The sequence below is a fragment of the Drosophila kikkawai genome, chromosome 3L (assembly GCF_030179895.1).
Source record: "Drosophila kikkawai strain 14028-0561.14 chromosome 3L, DkikHiC1v2, whole genome shotgun sequence".
In the NCBI taxonomy this organism is placed as follows: Eukaryota; Metazoa; Arthropoda; class Insecta; order Diptera; family Drosophilidae; genus Drosophila; species Drosophila kikkawai.
Genome location: NC_091730.1, coordinates 35,272,856 through 35,300,304, shown reverse-complemented (window position 1 = coordinate 35,300,304; position 27,449 = coordinate 35,272,856). Strand labels below are relative to the sequence as shown.

At 44.7% G+C, this 27,449-nt stretch overlaps 2 protein-coding genes across 2 annotated transcripts in view; both read left to right on the top strand.

Moving 5' to 3' along the window:
- The window catches only part of LOC138928268 (piezo-type mechanosensitive ion channel component-like), a 569,725-nt gene that overhangs the window by 372,593 nt on the left and 169,683 nt on the right, over positions 1 to 27,449 (top strand). The window lies entirely within an intron of this gene.
- Positions 13,650 to 25,819, top strand: LOC138928284 (uncharacterized). Its single transcript, XM_070284961.1, has 4 exons — positions 13,650 to 13,774; positions 21,252 to 22,841; positions 22,909 to 25,467; positions 25,534 to 25,819. The coding sequence occupies exons 1-4, from the start codon at positions 13,650 to 13,652 to the stop codon at positions 25,799 to 25,801; spliced, it is 4,542 nt and encodes a 1,513-aa protein (XP_070141062.1). The 3' UTR covers positions 25,802 to 25,819.

Sequence of the window (27,449 nt, the reverse complement as noted above, 5' to 3'; positions counted from 1 at the left end):
AAGTTAATTTAATCATCTCCTAATGTCCGTCTCTCCTCATCCACAGATTCTAAAACTCAAGCCAAGTATCCTCTTCTTTTAGGTTATTCTATTGCAGTTAGTTAAAGGTTGAAATTTGTTCGCGAAACTACTCAAATTACTGGACAATGTCTAAAGACACTCTAGAACATTGTATTTCCTAAGCACTTAGAGTTTGCTTTCTAGAAGACTTCCTTTAAAGAATTAACCATTAATAAATTGATTTTGGCCAGCCTAGATCTATTAGGGTCGATCAATCCGAGCACCGAATTGCAATCGCTATATCCACTAACTGAGGTAGCTGGAATCCGCCATCAACAATAATTTGTTGTTCTTTATGGAATGTGGTTATGGCCAGGTAAAGTGTATATATTTTTTTAGAGCTTAAATGGGACGAAAAATATCCTTTCAGCCCCACGTTGGGCGCCAGAATGTGAAGTGTACAAAGCAGGACGGAATAGCCTTCTCGGTCTATAAGGGCCTACCAACTATGCTCGTTCCGTAAAGGTGGTTCTTTAAGACGCTAGGATCGAGGGTGCGCATTCTCGCTGTGCTCGGGTCCAGCTCGTCGGATGGGGTGGGGTTTTTTTCTCCCCTAGCTATCTTTGTTTACAACACAAATCATATAATGCGCGAGATAAACTAAATAAATCGGACTCTAAAGTGGTAATGGAACAAATCAAATAAAGTACGGAATCCGCGCCGCCGCGCGTAATCACCAATTAGAAAGGGAATCCTGCTCGGTTAGGGGATCACAGGTGTTATGTGTCCCGTTTCTCTACCCACCCAACCTTGACAACATATGGGCATTTCCACAGAAATGTCAACCGCGGCCAAAAAACTAAAACTTCTCTAAAATGTTTTTTTTTCAATATAGTAACATTAGGAAAACGTCAATTGATTAAATTTGAAGGGCTTTATCATATTCTAAAACAAATTTCGAAATATTCGAATGCATATTCGCGCAAACACGATTTTTCATTATTTTGATGAAAATCATCATAAAAATGGGCCTGTTTTCTTTTGATAATTACATCCAAACCGAGGCATTATGCTTTGACTGTTGTTTAGTAACATCACAAGAAGAATGCAAAAAGTCGAAATAAAATGGATATATGCTCTTCTAATTTACTTAAATAGTAAAAAATTACATGCAAAGTACGATGATAAAAACTGTCGCGTGCGACACCTTATTAAAATTCAATAAAAAAAAAACTACGCTAAATTTCTGATTGTAAATCAAAGCATATGAAAATGACATTATCGCATAACATTTTAAAAATTATTTCATTAAAATATTCCCAGCCGTTTCGCTAAAATCAGTGTTTAAACAGCTCGCCGCGTAAAGTGACTTCTGTTTTTGTCGCGCGCGAACCCTTCAATTTTTTTTAAATTTCTTAAATTTGAGCATACACTCAAAATCAACAATAACACCAATTATAGCCCTAGGCAAGAGCTATAAGTTAATATTTTTAAAAGAAATAAAATTAAAATTTACCATACTTTTTTTTTGCTTTGAATGCGTACGAATGTCGAGTGCGACACCATGGAAATGAACATATCTAAATTTGGCTGTTGTCCCAAATTAAAGTAAAATTTACATTTACTTCCTCTTAATAAATCTTGGTATGAGTACTCGACGAACGGAGATAATGATAATTTAAGCGACCATGTTTATGTTCATAAGAGTACAAAAAGGTTTAATTTTAATATCATATTCCCTTAACACAGACAACTAACAGCTATATTTACATGAAACATTAATTCAATACGAGGTAATTTTTGTCAATAACTAAGTAATTAATTGGGCGGAATACCTCGTCTCAAATCATCTTATATATACATATTTTAATCTTATACGCATATAAACGCTTATCAATACTCACAATAGCTCTTACTCTCACCGATGTATCATTGGGCCCAAGATGACTCCGATGTAGTTGCTGTCTAATTAAGAATTTAGGTTACATATATATATAGAGAGAGAGAAAGATATTTCAACAACTTCCCAATTTCATATTGCTTAGTCTTACATATTATTTCTTTAAGTAATTTATGCGTTAATTCATAGTTTAGAAAAAGAAACAAAAACAAAACAAAACAGAACCTTCTAATTAATTTTTATAGAATTTAATATCGAATCTAACAAGAACAAAAACAAAAGAGAATATATAGATATTTAATTCATGTTGTCGAAACAATCACATAGCACGGCCGCTGCAAGGCGTTTTAGTTGTCACTCATTTATTCTTTCTTAGCTCTTATGCCTCCAAAACTCCTACACTAAATTTTGACTGGTGCAATATGAATTGGGTTTAGGGGTTAGTTACGTAATACTGTGTAACACTGATGCATCTGCTCGCCGTTTTAAGCTTGTATCGGGGTCTAAATTGCGTTTTGGAGCTGAATTCCATCAATCTTTTCAGCCTCCCAGACCCTTTTCCAAGGCGTAGATTAGGAGCGGCTGCCTCGGCCCTTTGAGCGCGATCTTGGTTACGTAATCCCTCAGTCCAAGTGTCGGCACCCCCTTTTTGCTCAGATAGCGGGGTGTACGCGGCTATAGCCAAGTAAGAGAGAGTTGACGAAAAGCGCTGTCTAAGCCCTCTGGCCTAAACTAACGGCCGATGCCTGAATAAAATCAAATTAGAATTTGGAGGGCACCTATTTCTGAGACATACCTTCGGCACAGCAACTAGCACTTTTCACTCTGATAGTTCCAATAATATTTCCTTTTATTTATCAGCTTATATACTTTCACACGTGTATGAAAGGTGGAAAACACTCGCCACGAAAATGATATAGACTTCTTTATGGTGTTGATAGCTCGCTCCCGCGGCGGCGCTGAACGCCATCCTGAACATAATACCGATAGAGCATTTCATCAGGAACACTGCAGCACAAGGTGCGGTACGACTTAAGGCTAGCCAAAGCTGGAAAGACTACCACACCGGGCACTGCAGGATTCTGAACGAGATAAACTATCGGACGACAGTAGACACAGACTACATGACAACCGAACTGCGATTCGGTAACACATACACCACTATATACCCTACAAGGGAAGACTGGAAGAGAGGGAGAGTAACCGAACCGGACGAAGTATCACTCTACACCGACGGCTCAAAGATGAGCGACGGAGTAGGGGCCGGAATCTACGCCGAGAGCTGGAAGGTGGAGGAATACTTCCACCTCCCAGAGTCAGCGACAGTTTTCCAGGCGGAGGTTCTCGCGATACTGAAAGCTGCCGAACTTTCGCTAGACCGAGGCCTCCGGAATACCAAGGTGAGGATATACTCAGACAGCCAGGCGGCGATCAAATCCCTCGCACAAGCACGGACGAATTCAAAACTAGTGGCCAAATGTAAAGGGGCACTAAACAGACTAGCAGAAGACAACAAGGTACAAATAGCCTGGGTACCCGGACACAATGACAGACGGAAATGAGAAAGCAGACGAGCTGGCCAGAAAAGGGTCAGAAGAACACTCAGCAACAACAGACATACAGATCTCCCTGAACTCAGTCCAGACGGAAATTCATGACTATTTCAAAAAACTAGCCAGCAAGGAATGGTCGACGAAGGCAGAGCACAGAAGATCGAAACTATGCTGGCCAGAATTCAATAGGAAGAGAACCGCAGAACTGATCTCCAAGAGCAAAAAGGACATCAGGAGGATAGCGGCAACCATCACCGGCCACTGGCCAATAGGCACGCAAGCCTGTAAGATGGGTCTACCCTACAACCCACAATGCAGAAGCTGCAAGGAACCAAGCGAGCAGGAGACACCAGAGCATCTGCTGTGCCACTGCCCGGCACTCAACAAACAAAGAGCCCGACACTTCGGAGCACATCAACTCGAGTCACTAGGGGAAATTGGAAGGCAGCCAGTAGCGGCCATCCTAGCTTACCTGAATGACACGGGCTGGTACTAAGTAGGGCGCAGACAACAACAAATCGAGGGTGTGGATCAAAACGGAGCTCAGCTCTAATTGGAGGCGGCCAGGGCTGCCTCACCACTTATACCTACCTACCTACCTGATAGCTCGCCGAATATAAATGGAATGATTTCACGTGAACTTTTTATTCTATGCCTAAACTCCCAAAAAAATGCGGTTTTAGCTGAAAGCTTTGATATAGCGGTGAAATCGGGTGATGTTCTTGCATTCTTTCATTCCACCTGTTCAAGTGCAAGTGCATTAGCGAGGGTGGTTATAAGAGTTTGCTATCTTAATTGTACCTAAAAATAAGCGTTACCTAAAGTTTTGCTTTTCTAAAAGGTGGATACTACAACATAGACGTAACAGATCCCTCCTATCTTATCCCGTAAAACGTCATCTATGGCCCTCTGAAAGATACTTAAAGCATTCTTCAGGCCGAACGGTAGGCGGCATATTTGCCTCCGCTGACCTAAAAAGAAGTTTTCGCTCGGTCCACTTCTGCAAGCTCTATCTTAGATCGACGGTACAGAAAAGTTTGGCCCTCCCGGCCATACTTATACTTGGCATTGAAATCGGCAATCCTATCTCTCTCTTGATGTAACTTTTAGAGGCCCCCGTAATAAAAAAAAGTCTTTCTACACCAAAAAGATCAAACAAACATTTTCGTTCTATTTTTTCAAACCCTTGAAGCGACTTGAAAATAAAAGGTAAGTCCACGGGAACTGATATCGGCAATCCTATCTCTCTCTGTTGATGTAACTTTTTAGAGGCCCCCGTATCACTAGAAACTTTCGTAGCTCCCCTGCTACTGTTCGTTGGAAAAACCCCTAAAAAATGCACGGAATCGCTTTCATAGTCCGTTTCCTCTTCAGCGTCAATGTCAACTACCGCATCAGTAGCAATCTGATTATAACGCTCCTCAATTTGACCATCCTGATCTTCTTCAAACAGATGGTTAACTCTTTGACGCCTAGAGTCGGATATTTTTTCGGTCGATTTTGAGTAATCTGTTGCTGTGCATCAGGTGGCTGTTGCGTGGAAGAACCCTGAGCGCTGAAAAATTGTTGCCTGGCGGAACTTTGACGATGTTGGATGTACATATATATTTTCGTACGATCTATTATCGACAACGGGTCGTTGACCTTGATCTCTGGTAAAATACGGATTTTTCCATCCCCTTTCAACCACCTGTCAATGTTTGGATTCGAATGTCCTTTGTAGTTGACGACTCTGGGCCCGGGTGGTGGCCACGACCAATGATGATATCCCAATTGGCCTTCCTTGCCTAATCGAGATAAGCCGATAGCAGGGTCGTAGCTTCGGCTATATTAAATACAGACGCTCGATGAAGGAGATGTGCATTTATTGTACGGCTGCCAGTCCAGAACTAAATTTACAGAAAAAGCTTAATCATAACCCTAGCTCGTACAGATCACAGCCGTCCACCAGCTTCTATCATAAACCTTCGTGTGCCGTCGGCCGCTGCTATGCTTTTATCGCAGTTAACCATTGTGTTGTTAACTTACATACTACAATAACTGTCCGCAGCGACTACAATTATAAATTTATTTAAAAACCACGGCACCGCAGCGCCAACTTAATTCGTACATATATTTTTTTTATTTACTAATTAAATATACTTCCATACATAATTGTCTGCAAGTCGACGCTCCGATATTTGGCAATTTTTCCGTCTCTCCGCTATTCTGCATTGGCATACGCCTAATGCACAAACATAGTCACACACGCACTAGTTCAAAATACAGCACCGGTCAATCACATAAGTCCAGACAAAGAAAATAATTTTTAAATTATGTTTTTTTATTAAAATTCCAACTAACGAATTAAGTTAGAAAAATACAGCACCGGTCAATCACATAAGTCCAGACAAAGAAAATAATTTTTAAATTATGTTTTTTTATTAAAATTCCAACTAACGAATTAAGTTAGAAATCCTAGTGTGCTTCCATATCCGCATTAGTGTGACCGTATTTTCGCTGCTGACCGGAATTATAAAATTTATTCAAACATTTCAATTTAAATTCCATACGGAAGAGATACAATTTTCCACAAAGTAATAATTATTTCAAAAGCAATTATTAAGCTGAAGCCTTCGCTGTAAGCCTGGAAGAGCGATTCACACCCTTCGGTACATCCTCCAAGGAAAGGGTAGAAAAGGTCAGTGCCTCCCTGGAAGCTCCTTACCAAATGCTGCCTCCCATCGCCCCAATCCCGCTTCCTGAAGTGCAGGTCAGGATCAAAAAGCGGATGAACCGGAAGTCGCCAGGAGCGGATGGCATCTCCAGCAGAGTTGCTTGACCTTCCGGTCAAGGCACTCCTCTTATTGGTCCTGGTGTATAACGCTGCCCTAAGACTTGGACACTTCCCGACCTCCTGGAAGAACGCCAACGTATTGATGATCCACAAAAAGGGGAAGAATTGTCACGATGTAGGAAACTACAGACCGATTACTCTCCTGCCCACGTTTGCCAAGGTCTTTGAGCGATGCATTCTGGACAGGATTCAGAGAATACCAGAGGTCCTAGAAGCGATTCCCAGGCACCAGTTCGGGTTCCTTAAAGGCCACGGCACCGCAGAACAACTTCACCGCGTTGTTGACTTCATAGTCGAGGGGTACCAGAGGAAGCAGTACACGGTGGCTGCTTTTCTGGACATCCAGAAGACCTTTGACAGGGTCTGGCATCAGGGGCTCCTATCCAAGACCAAAGAGCTACTGCCACCACAGCTCCATGAGGTTATCCGCAGTTACCTCAAGGATAGGAGCTTCCAAGTGGTCCAGGATGGAGTCGCTTCCACCACTCGGAGGATACTAGCCGGAGTCCCGCAAGGAAGCGTACTAGGACCCACGCTGTACTACCTGCTCGCGCACGATGCTTCGTTGCACCTGAGCTCAGAACGCACATGTGTTGCCACCTATGCAGATGATACTGCAGTGCTGGCAAGATCTAGCTGCGTCTACAGTGCCACATACAAGCTTCAGATACTTCTGAAGAAGTTTAAAAACTGGGCCTGTAGATGGAATGTGGCCATCAACACAGACAAACGTGCGGTGGTCACTTTCTCCCTGAGGAGAGGCACATGTCCAGCTGTCTTTCTTCATGGAAAGCTATTGCCACAGCACATTGAGCAAACCTACCAGGGACTGGTTTTGGACAAGAGGCTGACGTTTGCCTCCCACGTAAAGCAGACTAGGGCTAAGCTGGAGAACACTGCCAGACGCATAAGATGGCCAACCGGCCCTAAGTCCAAGCTAAGTCTTAAGTGTAAGACTCGCCGCTACCAGTCCCTGCTAGCTCCGATCTGGCGATACGGAATGGCCATTTATGGCACAGCAGCCAGGACGCATCTGCGGAGGATCCAGGCCTGCCAATTTCTTCAGAACTTAAGAATTCTGCATATGTGTTAAACTGACGCCGTGGTACATACATATGTGGTAGTGCCAATTTCTTCAGAACTCCAGAATTCTGCATATATATTAAACTGACGCCGTGGTACATACATACGTGGTAGTGCCAATTTCATCAGAACTCCAGAATTCTGCATATGTGTGAAACTGACACCGTGGTGCATATGTGGTAGAGCTAATTTCATCAGAACTTAAGAATTCTGCGAATGTGTAAAACTGACGCCGTGGTACATACATACGTGGTAGTGCCAATTTCATCAGAACTTAAGAATTCTGCGAATGTGTTAAACTGACGCCGTGGTGCATATGTGGTAGTGCCAATTTCTTCAAAATTTACGAATTCTGCGAATTTAAAGTGTACAGACCTGAATATCAAAAAGCAAAACGACAGGAAATAACACGTTCAAACATGAACAATTAACCAAAGTCTTGTTTTATTTGGGTGACTAAAGACGGCTATGAGCAGGGGCATACCTAGCCGCCAGGGCAAATAAATCACTCCCATCGTGTCCCTAAAAAATTCAAGAAGCTTAAGGAGTCAAAATAATTTGCGAAGCAACAAAATAGAGTCTGACGAGGAAAACCTAGACGCTACAGTGTGTGAGGTTATAGATAAAGGTGACAGTGAGAAGAACAATGAGTTGGTAACCATGTTAAAAACCATTTGCTCAGACATAAACCGTATTCTAATAGATGATATACACAACGCCCATTTGGGTATAAAAAACAATCAATGTGAATCAAGACGCTTACCGATCGTCAATCAAAACAATTTGAGTGTATACGCGATCTTCAGAGCAACTCTATGGAATAGACAAATTTACATACAACTAAGGGCAGTGCAGATAATACTTCTCAAGTGCAAGATCGAGAACAAGCCAGCTTTTCGGAAGTCGTCGCGAAACTTACCCAAAACAACGTGCAGTTACATGATTTGCCCAAATTTTCTGGAAATACGGAGGACTGGCCACTCTTTAATTTTTTTTTATTTATTTATTAAGAATAGCAAATATCTGCCATTTTGAATCCATATCCTTACCTCAGACCGGATAAGGAGTGTTTTTTAATGATATGCTCCGACTCACATCAGGTGGTCAGAGGCAAGGATAGGTGTCTTAAAATATTATTTTTGTTAAAGTCTAATGACATTTCAAAATATAAAAGAGAGTACATGTCGTTGTAAAGCGAACATAAAACGCGAAAAGGATCGTGTGCCTCGAAATTAGTTTTACAAATATCCAAAGCTATAGGCCGAAAGTAACGTGATGGCCTAGAAGGAACTGAAAAGCGTATTTGCTTAAGAAGATTACTGGAAAGAATATATCCATTTATTAATTTATGCAGGAACATCACGCCATGGCAGGTACGACGATCCTTAAGAGAGGGCAGGTCCAGAAGGCGTAGTCTGTCGGCATACGGAGGAAGGTGGCGATGAGGGTCCCAGTCTAAACCCCGAAGAGCGAACAAAAGGAATTGTTTCTGTACCGATTCGATAAGATCCTGATACTTTGCATATTGAGGGGACCATACGCACGAACAATATTCGAGTATGGGCCGAACCAGGGATATATATAAAAGTTTTGTAGTGTAGGGATCATCGAATTCCTTAGACCATCGTTTTACGAAAGCAAAAACTCCCTTTGCTTTACCAACAATTATACCGATGTGATCGGTGAAGCTCAAGTTGTGGGTAAATAGAACACCAAGATCCGTTACAGAGTGGATACGTTCAAGAACACTCGTGCCTAAGGAATAGTTAGCCTGGAAACAATTTCTGCGGTAAAACGACATGTATTTACATTTGGAGTTGTTGAGAAACAATAAATTGTGAGTGCACCAGGACATCATGTTGTTTAAATCAGCTTGCAAGAGCTGAGCAGAGTCAGGATTCACAAGAGGCAAACATAGTTTTACGTCATCAGCATACATCAAGACGTAAGAGTGGAGAATAACTTGGGGCAGATCATTTATAAAAATGCCAAATAGAAGAGGACCGAGGTGGCTCCCTTGAGGAACGCCAGAAGTCACGTGAACAAGGTTTGAGAATGAACCCTTGAATGCAACTCTTTGAGTACGGTTCGACAAATATGTAGAAATCCACTTGATCAACGTAACCGGAAAACCCAACAGACAAAGTTTCTTCAGCAGTAATTGATGATTCACCGAATCGAAAGCTTTGCTGAAATCTGTAAAGATAACATCGGTTTGGGTGTTATTTTTAAATGCGTTTCTAATGACAGCAACAAACTCAAGGAGATTTGTAGACGTTGATTTACGTTTCATGAAGCCATGCTGTGAGGGGGACATTATTGAGCTACATTGGTGCTGAAGCTGAGTAGTAATTAGAAATTCGAATAATTTGGGAATCGCACTAAGTTTTGCAATACCTCTATAGTGCTCAATATTAGATTTACTGCCCTTTTTGTGAAGCGGAATGATAAACGATTCTTTCCAAACTTTGGGGAAAAACGAATGCTGAAGTGATAACTGAAAAAGTCTAGACAATGGTCTACATAATGAGCTGGCACAATTTCTCAGAACACAGCTAGGTACAAGATCTGGACCAGAGGAAAAGGAAAGTTTGATTGTTCTAAGATTATGAAGAACATCATCTTCGCTGATTACAGGCATAAAAATGCAATTGGAATGCGGGAGTGGAAAAGAATACTCTGAGTTATTATCGAATTTAGTTTGTGAGTATGTAGTCTGGAAGAACTTTGCGAACAGGTTCGCGATATCAGGCTCATTGGAAGCGGAGGCATTATCGAAATGAAGACATGAAGGAAATTGTTGAGATTTCCGTTTCGAGTTTACAAAAGCGTAAAATTGCTTCGGGTTAGCCTGAAACTCAATTTTGCACCGATTTAAGTGGTTTCTGTAGCATTCAGAATTGTGTGCTAGGAAATTTGTACGAGCAGTTAAATATCTCGAATGGTCGACTTGAAGACCAGATTTGCTATACTTTTTAAACAGTCTGGATTTCAGATTTTTTAGATATGAAAGCCGACGAGAAAACCAAGGGGGCTTATGAGAAACTTCTGGTGAGGGAAATGAAGGGACATACATGTCGAAAACTGAGTACATTATTTCATAGAAACGCTTAACAATGTCTGAGGGATCCTCTGTGGAGTTCAAGAAAGTCCAATCCGTTAAGGATAAGTGGTGGTTCATTTCTGTAAACTTAGCTTTTCGAAAGCAACGAAACGTTGCAGGCTCAGCTTCCGGACACAATAATAATGGTGTGGAGGCTTCGAGGGTTAGCTCCAAAGTGGGATGATAAGCGTCCTCAGGACTAGAAAGAGGGTCAATTCTAGTGACGTAGGCATTGGCAAACTCAGAGACAAAGATGAGGTCTAAGACGTTATTACTGCAGTTTCTAACAAAATTTAATTGTCCCAATGAATGGTCAATGAGACCATGAATTAAATCGTGGGGTGAGGTGGGAACAAGAACATTTGAATCAGGTAAGGGCATCCAGGAAATGGAGGGTAGATTAAAATCACCCGTGACGATAAGGTGGTCATTAATACCAAGGGAAGAATGAATTTCTTGAATTAAGGATAAATGCTGCATATAAATATCAGTGTCAGACCTAGGTGGAATATACGAGCATGAAACGTAGATAGAATAATCGTAAACCTGGATGCGAACCGCCACAAACTCTATATCAGTGTCAGTTTTAGAAATGATATTGGAAACCAGATCGGATTTAACCGCAATGAGAACACCACCGCCTGTCCGTATAGGACGATCACGTCTAAAGATGGCATAGTTCCCTGAAAAAATCTCAGAGTCAGACACAGAGGAGTTGAGCCATGTTTCTGTAAAGACAATAACATTGGCATCGAAAGAGACTCTATTGACGTGCAGCCTACTGAGCTTGCCAAGTAAACTACGAACATTCTGATAGTGAAGAACAAAAGAGTCTATTAGTTTTTTGGAGGCCTAGTTGAGGGAGTTTGAGGCCCGCGAGCACGAGGAGTACTTTTGTGTTCGAATTCATGAACAATTGCATGCTTAGGCCACACAGAAGGATCAAGAGCCTTAGAAAATAGTTGGTCAGAAATTGTAATTTTAAACGAAGATATATCACGTCTTTCCTTAAAATTGAATTTGGAGACACTAAATTCAGTAACAGAAACATTCAATTTGCTGCTCAAGTGGGTCTTAACGTCGCCCTCAGAAGCATCTGGATTGAGGCGGGAAACAAATATCTGTTTTTTCGGAGCAACACCAGCCAAAGGCACCGGTCCGCGTTTGGCAACGCCAGAAATTGTCGACTGTTGGGGGCCGCTTCTGGTAACGGCCGGCACCGAGATAGTGACCACCGGGGGAGCCACTGGGTTGGGATTTGACACCACCGACGCGTCGTTGATGGCAGCAGCACGCGACGTGGATGCCTGATCGGTGTAGACAGGCTGCTGAACCGGGAGCATGGTGGCTTCGCCCCCTCCGAGAATGGGGACTGGTGCAGCAACTTCAGCAGAGGCAGCAGCGTGCAACGTGGACGCCTGGACAACGTTGACAGGCTGCTGATCCAACGGCCTGACAAGATCTTCAACCATAGAAGTTGTGATCGATGATGCATCATCACCAGAGCCGTTATCCACGGCTGCAGGCTTGGCACGTGGGGTGAACTGCATAAGGGGGCATTCAGGGTCTGGAAGAGATAAGAACTTTTCAGACAGGTTGCTCTTGTTTTTGTTTACGGGGTCACTTAGCAGTTTAAGCGACTTGAAATGGTGTTCCGCCTTCTGGAAGCGAGTTGACAACTCCTTAAAGCCGGCCGCCAACGACTGAAACTCCAGGTGAGTCTGCCTCATGAAGACCCGCATATCGGATTTGATATGCAGGCAGCTCGGGCACGTCCAGTCCAATCCAGGATTTTCGCGAATGCGGTCGGTGATACGCGATCCATTTTGCCCCAGATCGGCGCATCCAATGTGGGCGATATTATCACAGAGCCAGCAGTAGACAGTGACATGCCGCGAAGAAATTTTTTGGCCGTTCGGGCACTTAGAGAAACAACACGTAGCCATTATTGGAATAAAAAAATACTTTATCCAAGTAAATTACGAATTGGATTAATTTATTTGCGCGACGAGATGGCCGATCAAAACAAATTATACAATTGTTTTTTTGAAAAAAAAAAAATTGTTTAAGTTTCGCGGCGAACAGACCGATCAAAACAGAAAGCGAAGAGCGCACAAATAAAAGCTTTTATCTAAGCGCCAAAAATTTGTGTTATTGATTTAGCTAGCGCCAACAACAAATACAAGGCGATGCAGCGATAAGCGGTAAACACAATGCACAAGAATAGGAAGGCAAGGCAATTGTAAAATCGAAATTGTTTTACGACGATAAAGTCACAGACTTTATTTACAAAGGACCGGTTGTTTATTGATTATGAAGTTCACGGAAACACCGACCACTTGCCAAAAATTTGGGTTTTGATAAATAGGATTTCACTAAGAAAACTTTGAATAAATGTAGAGCGATACAAAGCACGTCCAACTCAAAGCTTGGCGAAAAGCTTTTCTTCTCATTCTCATTCAAAACCCGTTTTTTGGACCCTTTTTAAAAAAAATTCTTATTTGAAAACGCAAAGAATAATTGAAAACTTTTTTTATTTATTGTATTAAAAAATGTTCAAAGTAAATAAAAAAATTGTTTTTGCCTTGATACGAGGGTTGTTCAAAGAGTAATGAGACTTCAAACTTGGTGGTGGAAAAAAAAAGGTGTCGTCCTGGCGGCCACGATTCAGGGTCTCCAGAGCGTCCGAAATGAAAAAAATAAACGGGGCTATAATCAGAATAGATGTCATTTTCGGGTGACGGAACAGATTAAAAAAAAAATTTTTTTAACGAAATGGCGGCCATTCAAAAAAAAATTTCGATTTCGGGGTTTTTTTTTAGTTTAGTGTAAAAAAAAAATAAGAAAAAAAAAATTTTTTTTAATCTGTTCCGTCACCCGAGAATGGTGACAATTCTGCGTCGATTCCACTTTGTTTCATGAAAATCGGTTAAGTTGAACTGGAGATATCATGGCCAGTTCGGAAAACGTGGTTTCGAGATAAACGCGTTTGAAGTTTGAAAAAAGCTAATTTTGCAAAGACCTTGCTTCACAAAAAAGGCTGTATCTTCTAAAGTATTTCGAATATCTAAAAATCCTTTTTGGGGACATATACACAACATCCCAAGCTATAATTAAATGCAAAAAAAAATCGAAAAAAAAGTTGCCCAATGAAAAGACCCCTTAAAAGACGCTATGACGATTCTACTGAACTCTATCAGGCGTTTGAGCAAATGCCTAATCGGAAAAGCTAAGGAGACTGTATCCCTGCTAATTTACCCAGATAATGTTCAGGATGTGATCGAAGAGCTAGAGTTCAGGTTTGGTCGACCAGAGTTACTGACTTAACAAACCCGAGCACCTAACCTTTGCAGCAAATGTCCGCGCAGTTGTACAAGTTTTGTCAGCGGCCAATCACAGAGAGCACTTAAACAATCCAATCTTATTGGAAGAACTTTTAACAAAAATTCCTGCCCATTTGCAGATGGACTGGCTTCAAAGCGCTGAAGTATAGCGCTTGTGGCAGCCTCTGTTCGCGCCATCTAGGTTTGAGAAAATAGCTAGCGCCATCTGCATAACAGATAGCGGAACTAGAAGGGGGCGCGAGTTCCAAAGGTTTCGGAGTGAAAGGGGCAACAGTGGCTTCGGTCATTTCTCTGGATAAGCGGTCCAAAGAAAGCCGAAGCGTGCACAAAGGGGATCTAACGACGATCGCCGATCGATTTAAAGAAATGGTCCAGAACGATGAAGATGCCGATGTTACCACTTTTAGAGCGCGAATATGGACCCAAAAAATCTATGTAAAGCCGTTGAAAGAAACGCTCCGACTCTGGGGGCACACCTATAGGAGGTCTCTGTACCGTATTCGGGGCTTTGGTTGTTTTACAGTAATCACAAGCTAACACAGGAGTTTACGTCTTTTATTAGACCGGGCCAGTAATAATACCTGCGCACACGCTCCAGAGTTTTATGAATCCGTCCGCGCGAAGCCATAGGGTGATCGTGAGCATTCTTCAAGACCGCCTTGATCAAACCCTTTTGGACCCATAATTTCCAAATAAACTGGTCATGCAGGGGATCTCCCGTAGTATGTTCCGTCTTTTTATAGACGAAATCCCCCAATATTTGCATATCCGGCAATTTCTCCGGATTGGCCTTTATTTTTTCTAAAAGCTCTAAATCAGTAGTCGGCAATCAGTTGCCGCCAAACATTCCTGCTCTGTCACTAAATAGTTACGTTGGGCCTTATTTAACATTTTCGAGACGAACCCAATTCGGAACTCATCACCTTCAGCGGTTTTTTGAACCGAAACCCCTCCGACTCCCGTCTTGCTAGCGTCACACTGAACAAAAAACGGTTTAGCAAAATCTGGACTACGGAGAACAGGTGCTGAACATTGCCTTGTCTTCAAATCTTCAAACGCATGCCTCCCTTCGGGTGTCATCGCAAACTTTTGCCTTGGCTTTAGGAGATCTGTTAGTGGTGATGCTACTGACGCGAAGTTGTGGATAAATTTCCGATACCAGCCAACCATGCCTAAAAATCTTCTAAGACTCTTCAGTGATTTTGGCAATGGGAAATCGGCCATGGCAGATATTTTTTCGGGATCTATCCTTATTGTAGTAGGATAAAGCCCACTGTACAATGTTTTAGCATAGGATCAACATGAAGCCCATTGTATTGAAGAGGCATACAAGATAAAAGCCCCGTTAGAATTAAGTATAATACTGTCATCTCTGTCTATCTCGCACATTAGCATTAAGGGATAAATATGTATACCTATCTCGCTTACGCATCGAAAGGTATAAGTAAAGAAAAAAAACGACGCCGCGACATTCGGTGGCTGGCGTTTGAAAAGAAGAGTTGAGTTAAAATAAATAATTAAAACATATGTATTGAAGCAACGGACTAATACTTAGCGTTTACAACATCAGAAGTGGTCATACTCACTATGCCTGACAAAAAATTAGAAAATCTACGAAAAACAGAAAAAAAATGTTTTAAAAGGAAAAAATTGTGAAATTCCAACAAATTAGAAGTTTGCATGCAGAACCCAACAAAAAGTGAAGATGGAATGTTTCAAATGAAAACGCATACCAACGGAGTATAGCAGAATTAGTGGAGGAGATACATAGAAGAACACGCTGAAGACCACGTTTGACACGCATTCAATGACGCTACAGACTTGGGACAATTTCGACGTGAGCGGCTTTCGCTCGTGGATACCGTGAAAAAACCCTGCAGAAGATCCGAGACGAAATAGATGCGAACATGGCTGTGTCGCAGTGAATTCATGCATACATACATATATGGACAATGCAAACAAAAAAAGGTCTGATCTTGTTCACCAAATACATGACGCCACCGACAATAATACTGAAAACGTAAGTTATGTAAACACTTGCGCTAACAGTGACGCTGTTAAGGTTAACAGCACCGATATAACGATCACCACCGATTACATTTTTGCCGCCAATACCAGTGTTGAAAAAGAGACCGTTAACATTGATGATCAACGACACTATTAAAATGTAAACAAACTTTTAGAATCTCCAGCAGCATCGCATGCTTTAGCAAAAGAAGTCACAATGGAATACGGCGGAAACATGTGTGCACGTAACTAGGTAACACAGCTACAGAAGATCGGAAGAGTTTATAACTTAGACAACGGCTGCACGTACATACTCCTATTTGCTGGCTTCACGCATACGCCATGCGCACTTTAGAGTCAGCCGATCACCGTGACGAGCAACATTCGGAGCAACAACGTTTAAAGGAGAGTTCAGGAATGCATTCCAAAGACGTCAAGGGCGTCCGGAGGATAAGTTTGCTGTTTATTATCAATCGAGGGAGTTCCAGCTACAGCGCTTCGTAACCAAGCACGCATACAGAGTCTCTCCGAACCGATGTAGATTTTAAGGGCTTTCTCAGAAGTCCATGGGCCGGAGAACAAAACTGAGGAAAATTTTTGGAAGCAAACATCTGGGAGAACGGCAGCCCATAAATATTTGCGCTAAGGATCGCCTCAAGTCAAGGAGGGAACGTGGTTCCTGCTACGCCATTTTGTGAGACAATAACCGGAGCTCAAGAGCGCATATACTGACCATTATGTAAGACACTTTAGGATATTTTTTTACAATAGCTTCAAAACTCCATTAGCTACGGAATGCCTTATAGATACCGGGAGTCATATCTCATTTGCAAAATTAAGCAGCATATCCAATGAAGATAATTTAGAACACGTTGCAGAAAACTATTTCGGGCTTAACAAAAGCCAATCAATGATATTTGGAAGAATCTTGTGTTATGTTATACAGGGTGACAATAAATAACCCGGACAAACATTTTTGATCATAACTTTTTAAGGAACTGTATTTAAGAAAAAATGCAGATACCCAACTATTAAATAGGTATTGTGTAACATATATTAAGCAGGTTTCGAAGTGGCTTCCTTGGGCTGCGATGCAGAGCCCTAAACGTTTCTGAATATTTAGCGCAATGGGCCGCAGGTCTTCTTCCGATAATCGATCCCATTCTTGGAGCAATGATTGATTCCTCCAAACTTATGTGGCGTTTAGCACATGCCCTGGACTCCAAAATAGACCACACACTGTAGTCCATCGGATTAAGATATTGCGAGTAAGGTGGCCATTCACTGGATATGATCACTAACCATACAACATATAGACTGGTCATTTCATACAACGAAAATGGACACAAAAATTTCTTAGCGTACGGTCCCATGTTAACTGTTTGCTGTTAGCGACAGACCGTCTGTTAGATTTGAGCTGTTAGCGACCCGTCCCATGTTAGCTGTCAGCTGTTAGCGTCAGGCCTTTACATGTATGCGTGTTCATGCATTCACGTACACGGGTGCATGTGTGCGACCATTTCGTTTCGGGCCAGCAAGAATATTTGGTCTTTTGCTACTTTTCGCGCTAGGTACCCTAACAATATGGGCATATTCGCTATTGGGTTAATGATACAAATAAGAATGTTATATGTTATAATATATTTCTTAATGTTTCAGCATTCATTTCATATATGTTTACAATTCAAATCAGTGGCAGCAGTGAAATGTGTTGCATATATGTACATATGTATTCGAATAAATAAAAAATCCATCTACTGAGATAGGAACAGGGTATCCACGCGCCACACAGAATGTGCGAGCCTAGGAAATACACTGACAAAAACTTTTTGAGTAGAATTAATTATATTTGTTTATTAATTGGTCAAAAATTTATATTTGTTTATTAATTCGTCAAAATCGATTGCACTGCATCAGATCCAAATTATTAATTTTTGAAAAGAAATATCTCATTGGAGCTTTCAATAACTTCTGCCATTTTTGCGTGAACTTAAGTCCACCAAAGAAAAACGACTACAAAAGAAATCCAAACTTTTTTCTTTAGTGCAGAAGTCAACGCCAGCCTCGCAGTTCCCTTTAAAATTGTTCTTGTTTTTGGTACGATGTGCGAGTTCGGTCGCTTGGGTCGCAAACTCGAGATTGCAGCGATGTGCTTTCTACCTGCGTCGTTGTTTTTGTAAATCTTCACGGTTCCCTGATCGCGAGCACCGACTGCAATATGCCCTGTTCCTATCTCAGTAGATGGATTTTTTATTTATTCGAATACATATGTACATATATGCAACACATTTCACTGCTGCCACTGATTTGAATTGTAAACATATATGAAATGAATGCTGAAACATTAAGAAATATATTATAACATATAACATTCTTATTTGTATCATTAACCCAATAGCGAATATGCCCATATTGTTAGGGTACCTAGCGCGAAAAGTAGCAAAAGACCAAATATTCTTGCTGGCCCGAAACGAAATGGTCGCACACATGCACCCGTGTACGTGAATGCATGAACACGCATACATGTAAAGGCCTGACGCTAACAGCTGACAGCTAACATGGGACGGGTCGCTAACAGCTCAAATCTAACAGACGGTCTGTCGCTAACAGCAAACAGTTAACATGGGACCGTACGCCAAGAAATTTTTGTGTCCATTTTCGTTGTATGAAATGACCAGTCTATATGTTGTATGGTTAGTGATATGATAAAGTCCGGAAAATTGGCTTTGCACCAGTCCTGAGTCAATTTGGCTCTATGGGCTGGCGCTGAATCCTGTTGAACCGTCCACTCCGTATCACCGAAGTGCTGCTGGGCCCAAGAAAGCACAACAGTTTCCAAAATGTCCCGGCGGTACACTTCCTGATTGATTTTGACCCCTTGATCGATGAAAACAAGGGGTGTTTTGCCACAGGCGCATATTCCTCCCCAAACCATTAAAGACGGCTCACATTGACGGCGCTCGATTATTGCAGAGGTTCCTGGAGCTTTAGCCGACCAGCTTCTGTCATTTTGGTGATTGTGCGCCTGTTGGATGGTGAATATCTTCTCGTCCGTGAAGAGAATATGCTCCCATTTTTGACCTGCAGCCCGACGCTTTAGCTGACGCTGACGGCATCTTTGGAGTCTCACGCGCTTATTGGCATCCGTAAGAAGGTGCACTTTTTGGAGCTTGTAGGGCTTGAGATTAAGTTCATTTTTTGCAATCAACCGAATACTTTCTCGATTCACTCCGATTTCACGGGCTATTTTCCTGACCGAGACTCTGCAATTCCGAGTGATCCACTTTTTCACGATCTGGCGAATTCTGGAAGTTTTTGCGGTGCATGGTCTGCCTCGTCCGGGACAGTCACCTTCATGGCCAAGCTCATTAAATCGCCGGAAAGCGTCAGAGACCGTTTGTTTTGGTATGCCAAGCAAACGAACAATGTCACATTGGCTATTTCCTTGTTGAAACAGTTTTAAAATTGCACAACGATTGTTAGACATCCCAAAACAAATATCAAATTGATGGAAATCACAAAAATGTAAATATATTTGTTTCAGAAAAGTACAAGCTATCTATAAATGCATTTATTTAAGGGCTGCATCATAACACATTTATAATCGATTGCTTCAAAATTTGTCCGGGTTAATTATTGTCACCCTGTACCGATCGGTTTATATGGCAGCTATATGATATAGTTGTCCGATTTTTATGAAATTTATACCATAATTCTAGAATAATAAAAAAAGCTTATATCTCAGAGTAGATGAAAATACGTTGAAAAACAACGAAGCTATAATTTTTTTTCTATTAATTTCCCCATCGTTCCTATGGCAGTTATATCATATAGTAGTCCGATTTTCATAAAATTTTTACCAAAATTCTGGAATAATATAAAATGGCTATATCTCAAAAATGATGGAATAATATTGAAAAACAGCCAAGTTATAATTTTTTTTCTAAAAATTTATCGAACATTTGTATGGCAGCTATATGATATAGTCGTCCGATCCGGCCCGTTCCGACATATATAGCAGTGAGAAGAAGACTATATGCAAAGTTTCATTCAGATAGCTTTAAAACTGAGGGACTAGTTTGCGTAGAAACAGACAGACGGACGGACAGACGGACAGACGGACATGGCTAGATCGACTCGGCTGTTGATGCTGATCAAGAATATATATACTTTATAGGGTCGGAAACGTCTCCTTCACTGCGTTGCAAACTTCTGACTGAAATTATAATACCCTGCAAGGGTTGTGAGGAGTCGTTCGACTTCCCACAAATACTGGCGGCCAACTACAACGGCAACCGCGCCAGCCGCCGAAAGCAACAACAGCATCAGCAGCCAACAACAACAGCAGAGGCAACGTCAGCCGAAGAATATCAACAGCGCCAGCAGCGAATATCAACAGCGTCAGCAGCGAACAACAACAGCGTCAGCAGCGCCCAAAAACAACAACAACAGCGGTCAGGAGCCGGCAGCGACAACAACAGTAGCCGACGGCAATAACCACTGCCGCCAACGCTCATGGAGAGCCGCCGCAGCCAGCAGCGAAATCAAAAACAAACCGGCAAACGCCCAAATTATTCTCGCTTTGTAAACTAAGTTTTTGGAAATAATTTCGTATAATACTTTAATCACTTCGCCCTTTGTAAACATAAGCTTTGTATATAATCATTCTCTATTGTTTTTGTAAAATAAGCTCTGTATATTTAAGCAGCCAAGTTTCGCACTATAATCATCTTCTAGTTGTACAGAATTTAAGCGTAGTCAAGAATTAGTAGTTATCTTTGGTTCCCCGTTCTCACATCTCTAGATCCCGCACACACACACACACACACCTACACTCGGAGAGCAGGCGACACACGTCGAGAGTGATACGTACAAGTTGTGTTTTCTACGCGCTCCGCTAGTCTATCCTTTAAAGACTGTTAAAAAGTGCCAGACATCCTGGAAAAAGTGTGCAAGTGTAGTGCGAGACTCCTAGGGTCATAGCTACGTACCCGGATCGTGCCTGGATTTCGGCTTCCACTGGGCTCCAGACGCCCAAAAGTCCCGGCATCCAGATCGGCGCAGGAACCTGGAGGTAAGGGGAGGGGGAATCTCTCACCTCTCTTCCCAGCAAAACGCCTTCCACTTTCACTACTCTTTCGCGGTTTCCACTTTCCACGAGCCTTTTTTCCCCGCGTTTTCTTTTGCCACACACACACAGCTGATCGCAGCTGATCGTAGTGTTGCGCAACGCCAACGCAGGAGCTTCTACAGCCGCGCTTAACAGCACGACACATTTAGTGTTGGAAAGCGCTCGCGGCCAAGCTTCCAGCCCTACCTCAAGTAGTGTTGGAAAACGAGATCAGCCCGCGCAAATTCGAAAATTTAAATTAAAAGTTAAGCCAAGTGCTGGCCTTTTAATTTAACCCGCAACTTGCACGAGCAGCTGGAAGGCCAATCTACACGGTCCCAGTTTCCGCACCTGGCCCCATTTGGGAAAAAAAGGCAGAAGGCCGCGGATCTGGCCATCATCCAACCCCTCCGCTGCGGCGGCCTCAAAAGGGGCTCTGGGGACCGAGAAGGAGCGGTATAACTCTCATCAAGCATCCGCTGGGGGAAATCCCTGTGCACCGAGGGATCCCAAAAAAGGAGCAGGTGCGATGAGCAAGGCTAAGCCAACAGGCCGGGACGATGAGACCCAGGCCCTAGCGATAGCGAGAGCCGAGGAGGAGCTCCTGCTAAGCTTCCAAAGGTCGAAGCAAAAGGTGCACCACTCGCCACCCGCGGGCAGCAACGAGACGCACCCGATGTCAGCGCCGCCGAAAATGCATGCGCCGATATTCACCTTCGACGAAGAAGAGGAAGAGGTGGCCACTCCCAAGAGATGCCGGGATGCAGCGAGTCCAGATGGAAAGCAAACGGGGGCCAACAAGAAGCAAAGGGTCGAAGCAAACACGGCCGTTCTAGTGGAGAGACTGGGCGCAATGCTGGACGAAATGGTGACCAAGTTCACCGACACGAAAGGCAACAACAAGAAGGTGGTCCGCCACGTTACGCAGGGGACGATCGACGCGATGATCGCTATGAAGAAGCTGCAGCTTGACATCAGCGCGTCATTGGCCGGCGGCCACACCAAGGGCTCCACGGCTTGCGCAAGCCAGCAGACCACCCCCATGCTGTCTGGCACGGCCCCTAGTGCTACACCCGCGAGCAGCCGTGTAACTACGGCATGGCAGCAGGTCAAGCACAAGCCAAAGCCCAAAGCACCCCACGCAATGGCGGAGAGCAGAGCCCAAAAAGAGGAGCAGGCCCCTCGCACCATGAAGCCCAGGAAGCAGCGCTCCGATGCCATCCTGATTAAGTGCAGTGAAGGATCCTATGCAGACATGCTGAGGATTGTTAAGACGGAGCCCTCACTCCAAGGACTCAAGGAAGGCGTGCAAGGCCTGCGAAGGACTGCCAATGGCGGACTCCTTGTACGGATGCAGAAGTCCCTCGACCCATCCACACAGCAGCTGCAAGCGGCCCTCAAAACGGCCATCTCCGGCAAGGCGGAGGTGACCGTCATGCAGGAGACGGTCCAGGTGGAGATCCGTGATCTTGATGACTTGACCAGCGGGGAGGAGGTCACAATGGCACTATTTGCGGGAGAGGACTGCGACATCCCAAGCGACACTGCGCCCAGAATGCGGAAAGCGTTTGGAGGAACGCAAATTGCGACGGTAAGCCTGAGACCCGAGCACGCGCGGAGACTGCTCGAGAAGGGCAAGATCCGAATTGGATGGGTAGTATGCCGCATCCGGGAAAAATTGGAGCCGAGGCGCTGCTATAAATGCATGGGCTTCGGTCACACCTCGGCAAGATGCCGCGCTTCTGAAGCTACGGCCAAAGCCACACAGGAAGCATGTTTTAAATGTGGAGGCACCGGCCACAAGCACTATACGTGCCAGGGCAAGCCCAGATGCATTCTATGCACGCGAGGTGGCAAGACTGCGAGAGACGCAGAGCACGCGACCCTGAGCAGGATCTGCCCCGAGTACGTGAAGGCGGCCAAAAACAATATCAATGGTTAGGGTTCTTCAACTCAACCTTAACCACTGTAGATCAGCCCAAGATCTACTGACCCAGACGGTCAGCGAGCAGAACATCGACGTCGCTATACTGAGCGAGCCCTACCGGCCAAAACCAGAAGGAGTCTGGCAACAAAGCACCAATGGCGGCGCAGCCATTTGGAGCTGCGGGCAGCCCCCGTGCCACCTAGCGCAGAGGGCGACGAGGCCTGGCTATGCCAGGGCTAAGTTTCAAGGGACAACCATATACAGTTGCTACCTAGCCCCGAGCTTGCACACAGACGAGTTCAGGGAGATAGTGCAAGAGATCGCCCAAGATGCTCGCGGACGATCACCGGTGATAATCGCTGGAGACTTTAATGCATGGTCCACAGCCTGGGGGAGTACGAGAACGACCCAGCGCGGAACTATCATCCTTGACGCCTTTTCCACCCTGGATGTCTGCCTACTAAATGATGGAAGAAGATGCACATTTAGAAAGTCAGGTCGTGAGTCATACATTGACCTGACCTTCGCCAGTCCAGAGCTCACCAGGAACAGCTACTGGGAAGTCACCCATCTGCTCACCTATAGCGATCACGCGGCAATCGTCTTCCAAACGAGACAAAATCAGCTTCACCAAACCAGCCGGGAAACTGCCTACAGGGTACACACCCTAAACTCCGAGGTGCTCCTAAGCTGCATGGATGCCAACACCATTACAGGCGAGGCAAACACCTGCGCGGATGTCATATCCGCCAGGATCAAGGCAGCCTGCGACGCGGCAATGGAGAAATCCACCAAGGGAGGCGGAAGGCGACCAGTCCCCTGGTGGAACCAGGAAATAGCTTCAGCCAGAAGCAAATGTCTCGCTGCAAGGCGGAAATGCCAAAGAAGCCGAGGACGCACCACGCAGGAGCTGTACGAGTCACGGTACAGGGAAATGAAAAAGGCCCTCAAGGTGGCGATCAGGACCAGCAAGCACAAGTGTTTCCAGGAGCTTTGCGATGCGGCTGACAAAGAACCGTTTGGCTCAGCCTACAAAATGGTTACGGGTAAGCTAACCAGGCAGCCGACTCCAACCTCCCAGCAGCATCTGGGAACAATAGTTGACACGCTGTTCCCGCCACAGCCGCCACTAAGACTACCCAGCGTGGCTGCGGGCGAACCGATCCCCACCTGCGAAGAGGAAGTCCTTAGCGCGCTGACAAGCTGCCAAGCATCTAAGGCCCCCGGACCAGATGGCATTCCCAATGCAGCTCTGCATGCCATAGTGAAGGCTTACCCGAAGCTATTTGTGCAGCTGTATAACACATGCATTGCTGAGAAAACCTTCCCAAGAGCTTGGAAGCAGCAGAGACTCGTGCTCATCCCGAAGCCTGGCAAGCTGAACGACGACCCGTCCTCATTTCGGCCCCTATGCATGCTGAATACGATTGGCAAAATATTCGAGCGCATCATAGGCAACAAACTAGAGAGGGAAATCGAGGAGCGCGGTGCCCTATCAACCCATCAGCACGGTTTCCGCAAGAAGCGAAGCACCATTGATGCGATCCGCGAGGTAACACAGCTTGCGGAAAAGGCCATTGAAGGCGAAAGATGGCAAGGAGGCTCCAAGAAGTACTGCCTCGTATGCACCTTGGACGTCAAAAACGCGTTCAACTCTGCAAATTGGAGTCTAATCCTCCAAGCACTCCAGCGTGGCGGCATATCTGGCTACATTATCCAGCTGATTGCCGATTACTTCAAGGACCGCGTCCTGCTATACAGCTCCGACGCCGGAAAACAGATACATCACGTGACAGGAGGCGTACCCCAAGGCTCAGTCCTCGGGCCACTTCTGTGGAACGTCATGTATGACGACATACTGAGGCTGCCACTACCCGAAGGTTGCTCTGTAATTGGCTTTGCAGACGATATCGCGCTTGTCACGGTGGAGAAACACCTATCAGACGTCTCTACTAAATGTAGCCATGCGATAGACATTCTGATGTCGTGGCTAGCAGACAACGGTCTCTCCCTTGCCGAGCAGAAAACGGAGGCCGTACTTATCAGTAGCCGAAAGATTGTCGAGAAGGTGAACTTCCGGGTCGGCTCGACCACCATCGAGTCAAGCCCGACGGTTAAATACCTTGGGGTCCTGATCGACCACAGGCTCAACTACAAGTGTCACTTGGAGTACGCAGCGGCCAAGGCGTCCAAGGCCACTGCCGCCATCTCGAGGATGATGGCCAACACGCGCGGTCCTAGGCAGCACAGTAGACGGCTGATATCAACAGTCGTGACGTCAACCCTACTCTACGCCGCACCGATATGGTCGGAGGCCATGCTGGTTGCGAGCTACAGCCGCCAATGCAGGACGGTGTATCGACGCTGCGCGCTGCGCATCTCCAGCTGCTTCTGCACGGTCTCTGAAGAAGCTGCGCTGGTGGTAGCCGGATCGATCCCTATCGACCTGCTGGCAGCGGAACGCAGGACCGGTAACTCGGGCAGCAGAACCCAGAGGAGCACCACTGTCGCAAGGTGGCAGGCGAGGTGGGATAACGCGAGCACTGGACGCTGGACACATCGGCTCATCCCCGATCTGGATCAGTGGATACACAGACGTCACGGGCAAGTAGACTTCTACACAACGCAGCTGATCACGGGCCACGGATGCTTCAAGGCCTATCTTCACAGATTCAAGCACGAGGCCGACCCATCCTGCGACTATTGCGGCGGTGCATCCGTTGCGGATGCAGAACACGCCTTCTTCGAGTGTCCGCTTTTCCGCGCGGAAAGAGAGGCAGCAGAGGCAACAACCAACCGTCGCCTTACACCCGAGACCATAATTGGGTGTATGCTGGAGACCCCATCCAACTGGGATGCGGTTACGGACATGGCAGCAACCGTCATGAGGGAGCTAAGGCGCCGGGAGCAGACCCGACGCACTGAGGGCCTTAGATGAGCGGCAACCTGACCGCCAGCCACCCCGCGAAGTGTAGCTTCGCGGCAGTCCCGCGGGAGTGGACTCCTTCTTCAAAACTTCCACTATCCAAATTTTTTGTAAAAATACTTCCTGTTCATCTTTAAATAAAAAAAAAAAAAAACACTCGGAGAGCAGAGAGAGTTATTCACCACGAACAAGTGGCCACGGAGTTAGCGCCGTATGAGAGCAACGGAGAGCGAGCATACGATCGAGCGCAAAGCAACCCCCGAAAATTGGCACGCGCCAACGGGAGAGAGCGAGAGGGAAGCTGATGCACCGAAATGCAAGAGCAATGGAAAATTACCAGCGCGGCCGAAAATTTGGCAAAGCCGCGTGTCTGGATTTACTTTTGCGGAGGCGACGAAAACGTATAGACGTGCGAGCGGTCGACGGAGTTTCAACGTAACCACAACGGGAGTTTCTACGCGACGGAGTTTCTGCGGCCAACGAGGACAATGTTATAACCCGAGACCAGCCAGGAGGTGGTGCTCGAAGTGACCAGGGATAGTGACGGCAGCCAGTGGAGTTGCGGAGAATTTGGGTGGCCAAGGAGGCACCTTTCTGGAAACGGACGGAGGCGAGGACGTGGCGGAAGCAGCAGCCACAGGCGAACGTGTGTGTGTGCGGAAATACGGAGACGGGTGAGTGTATAGGGAGGATCGCATTTTGGCCAGCGGGTACATGTGTGAATAGAAATCTCTCGATGGCCGAGATGCGGTTTTCGCTAGAGTAGGCTAGAAATAATGCCCCGACATCTAACCTTATTTTTTTTTGTTAAAAAAAATCCCTGCCAACTTTATTAAATAAAACCAAAACGAAAACTAAAAGAAAGAAAATTCTGAAAACAAAATACAACTTGATTAAAAATAAACTCGTACAATGAAAACTGAAAACTAATTAAACCTAAACTCGTACATATTTATATTTCTGGTGCTTGCGGGGGATGGCTGAGTCTCGCCTACACTGGGGAAAACTTTACTCCGAACTTGAAAGATTTAAGTAAAATTTTATTTAAAATATATTTCTGCTCTCGCGGATAATCTAACCACGGCCCACACTGAGAAAATAAATGCAGAGAAATTTAAACATGAGGAAAAATTAAATAAATTCCAGAAAAGCTCTCGTAAATAAAATCTTCGGCTTAGATCGAGTCCAGCTCGCAGGGAACGACCCAAGATCATGCTGGCCAGGACTCACGTTGAATATTTTCCCAAAAATGCCTAGATTGTAGGCCATAAACTCTGCCCTAGGAAACGGTGGTCCCCAAAATCGACCCCTCTTTCGGTCTCCTTCTAGCGATTGCTATGGGCCCGACCCAAAACGCGCTCCGACGATTATTTCGCTCTATTGCAGAGACCGAATCAGCCATTTTTCTGGCTGCGTATCCCGGTAACTGACCATTACCATCTCATGTCAGTTTGCCGTCCGTCAAAACACTTTGTCCCACATCTTTACAAATTTTTCTGTTAAAGAGGACCTTGGACGTGACTGAGACTTACCCCAGCCGTCGAACTTCCTTACAGAATGGCGCCCGAGCAGGGACATGGGGTTTACGAACTTTAGACGTCGAAAATAGACCCATTCGGATACGTCAAGTTTGAGAAATTTTCGGTTCCGCCACTTAGAG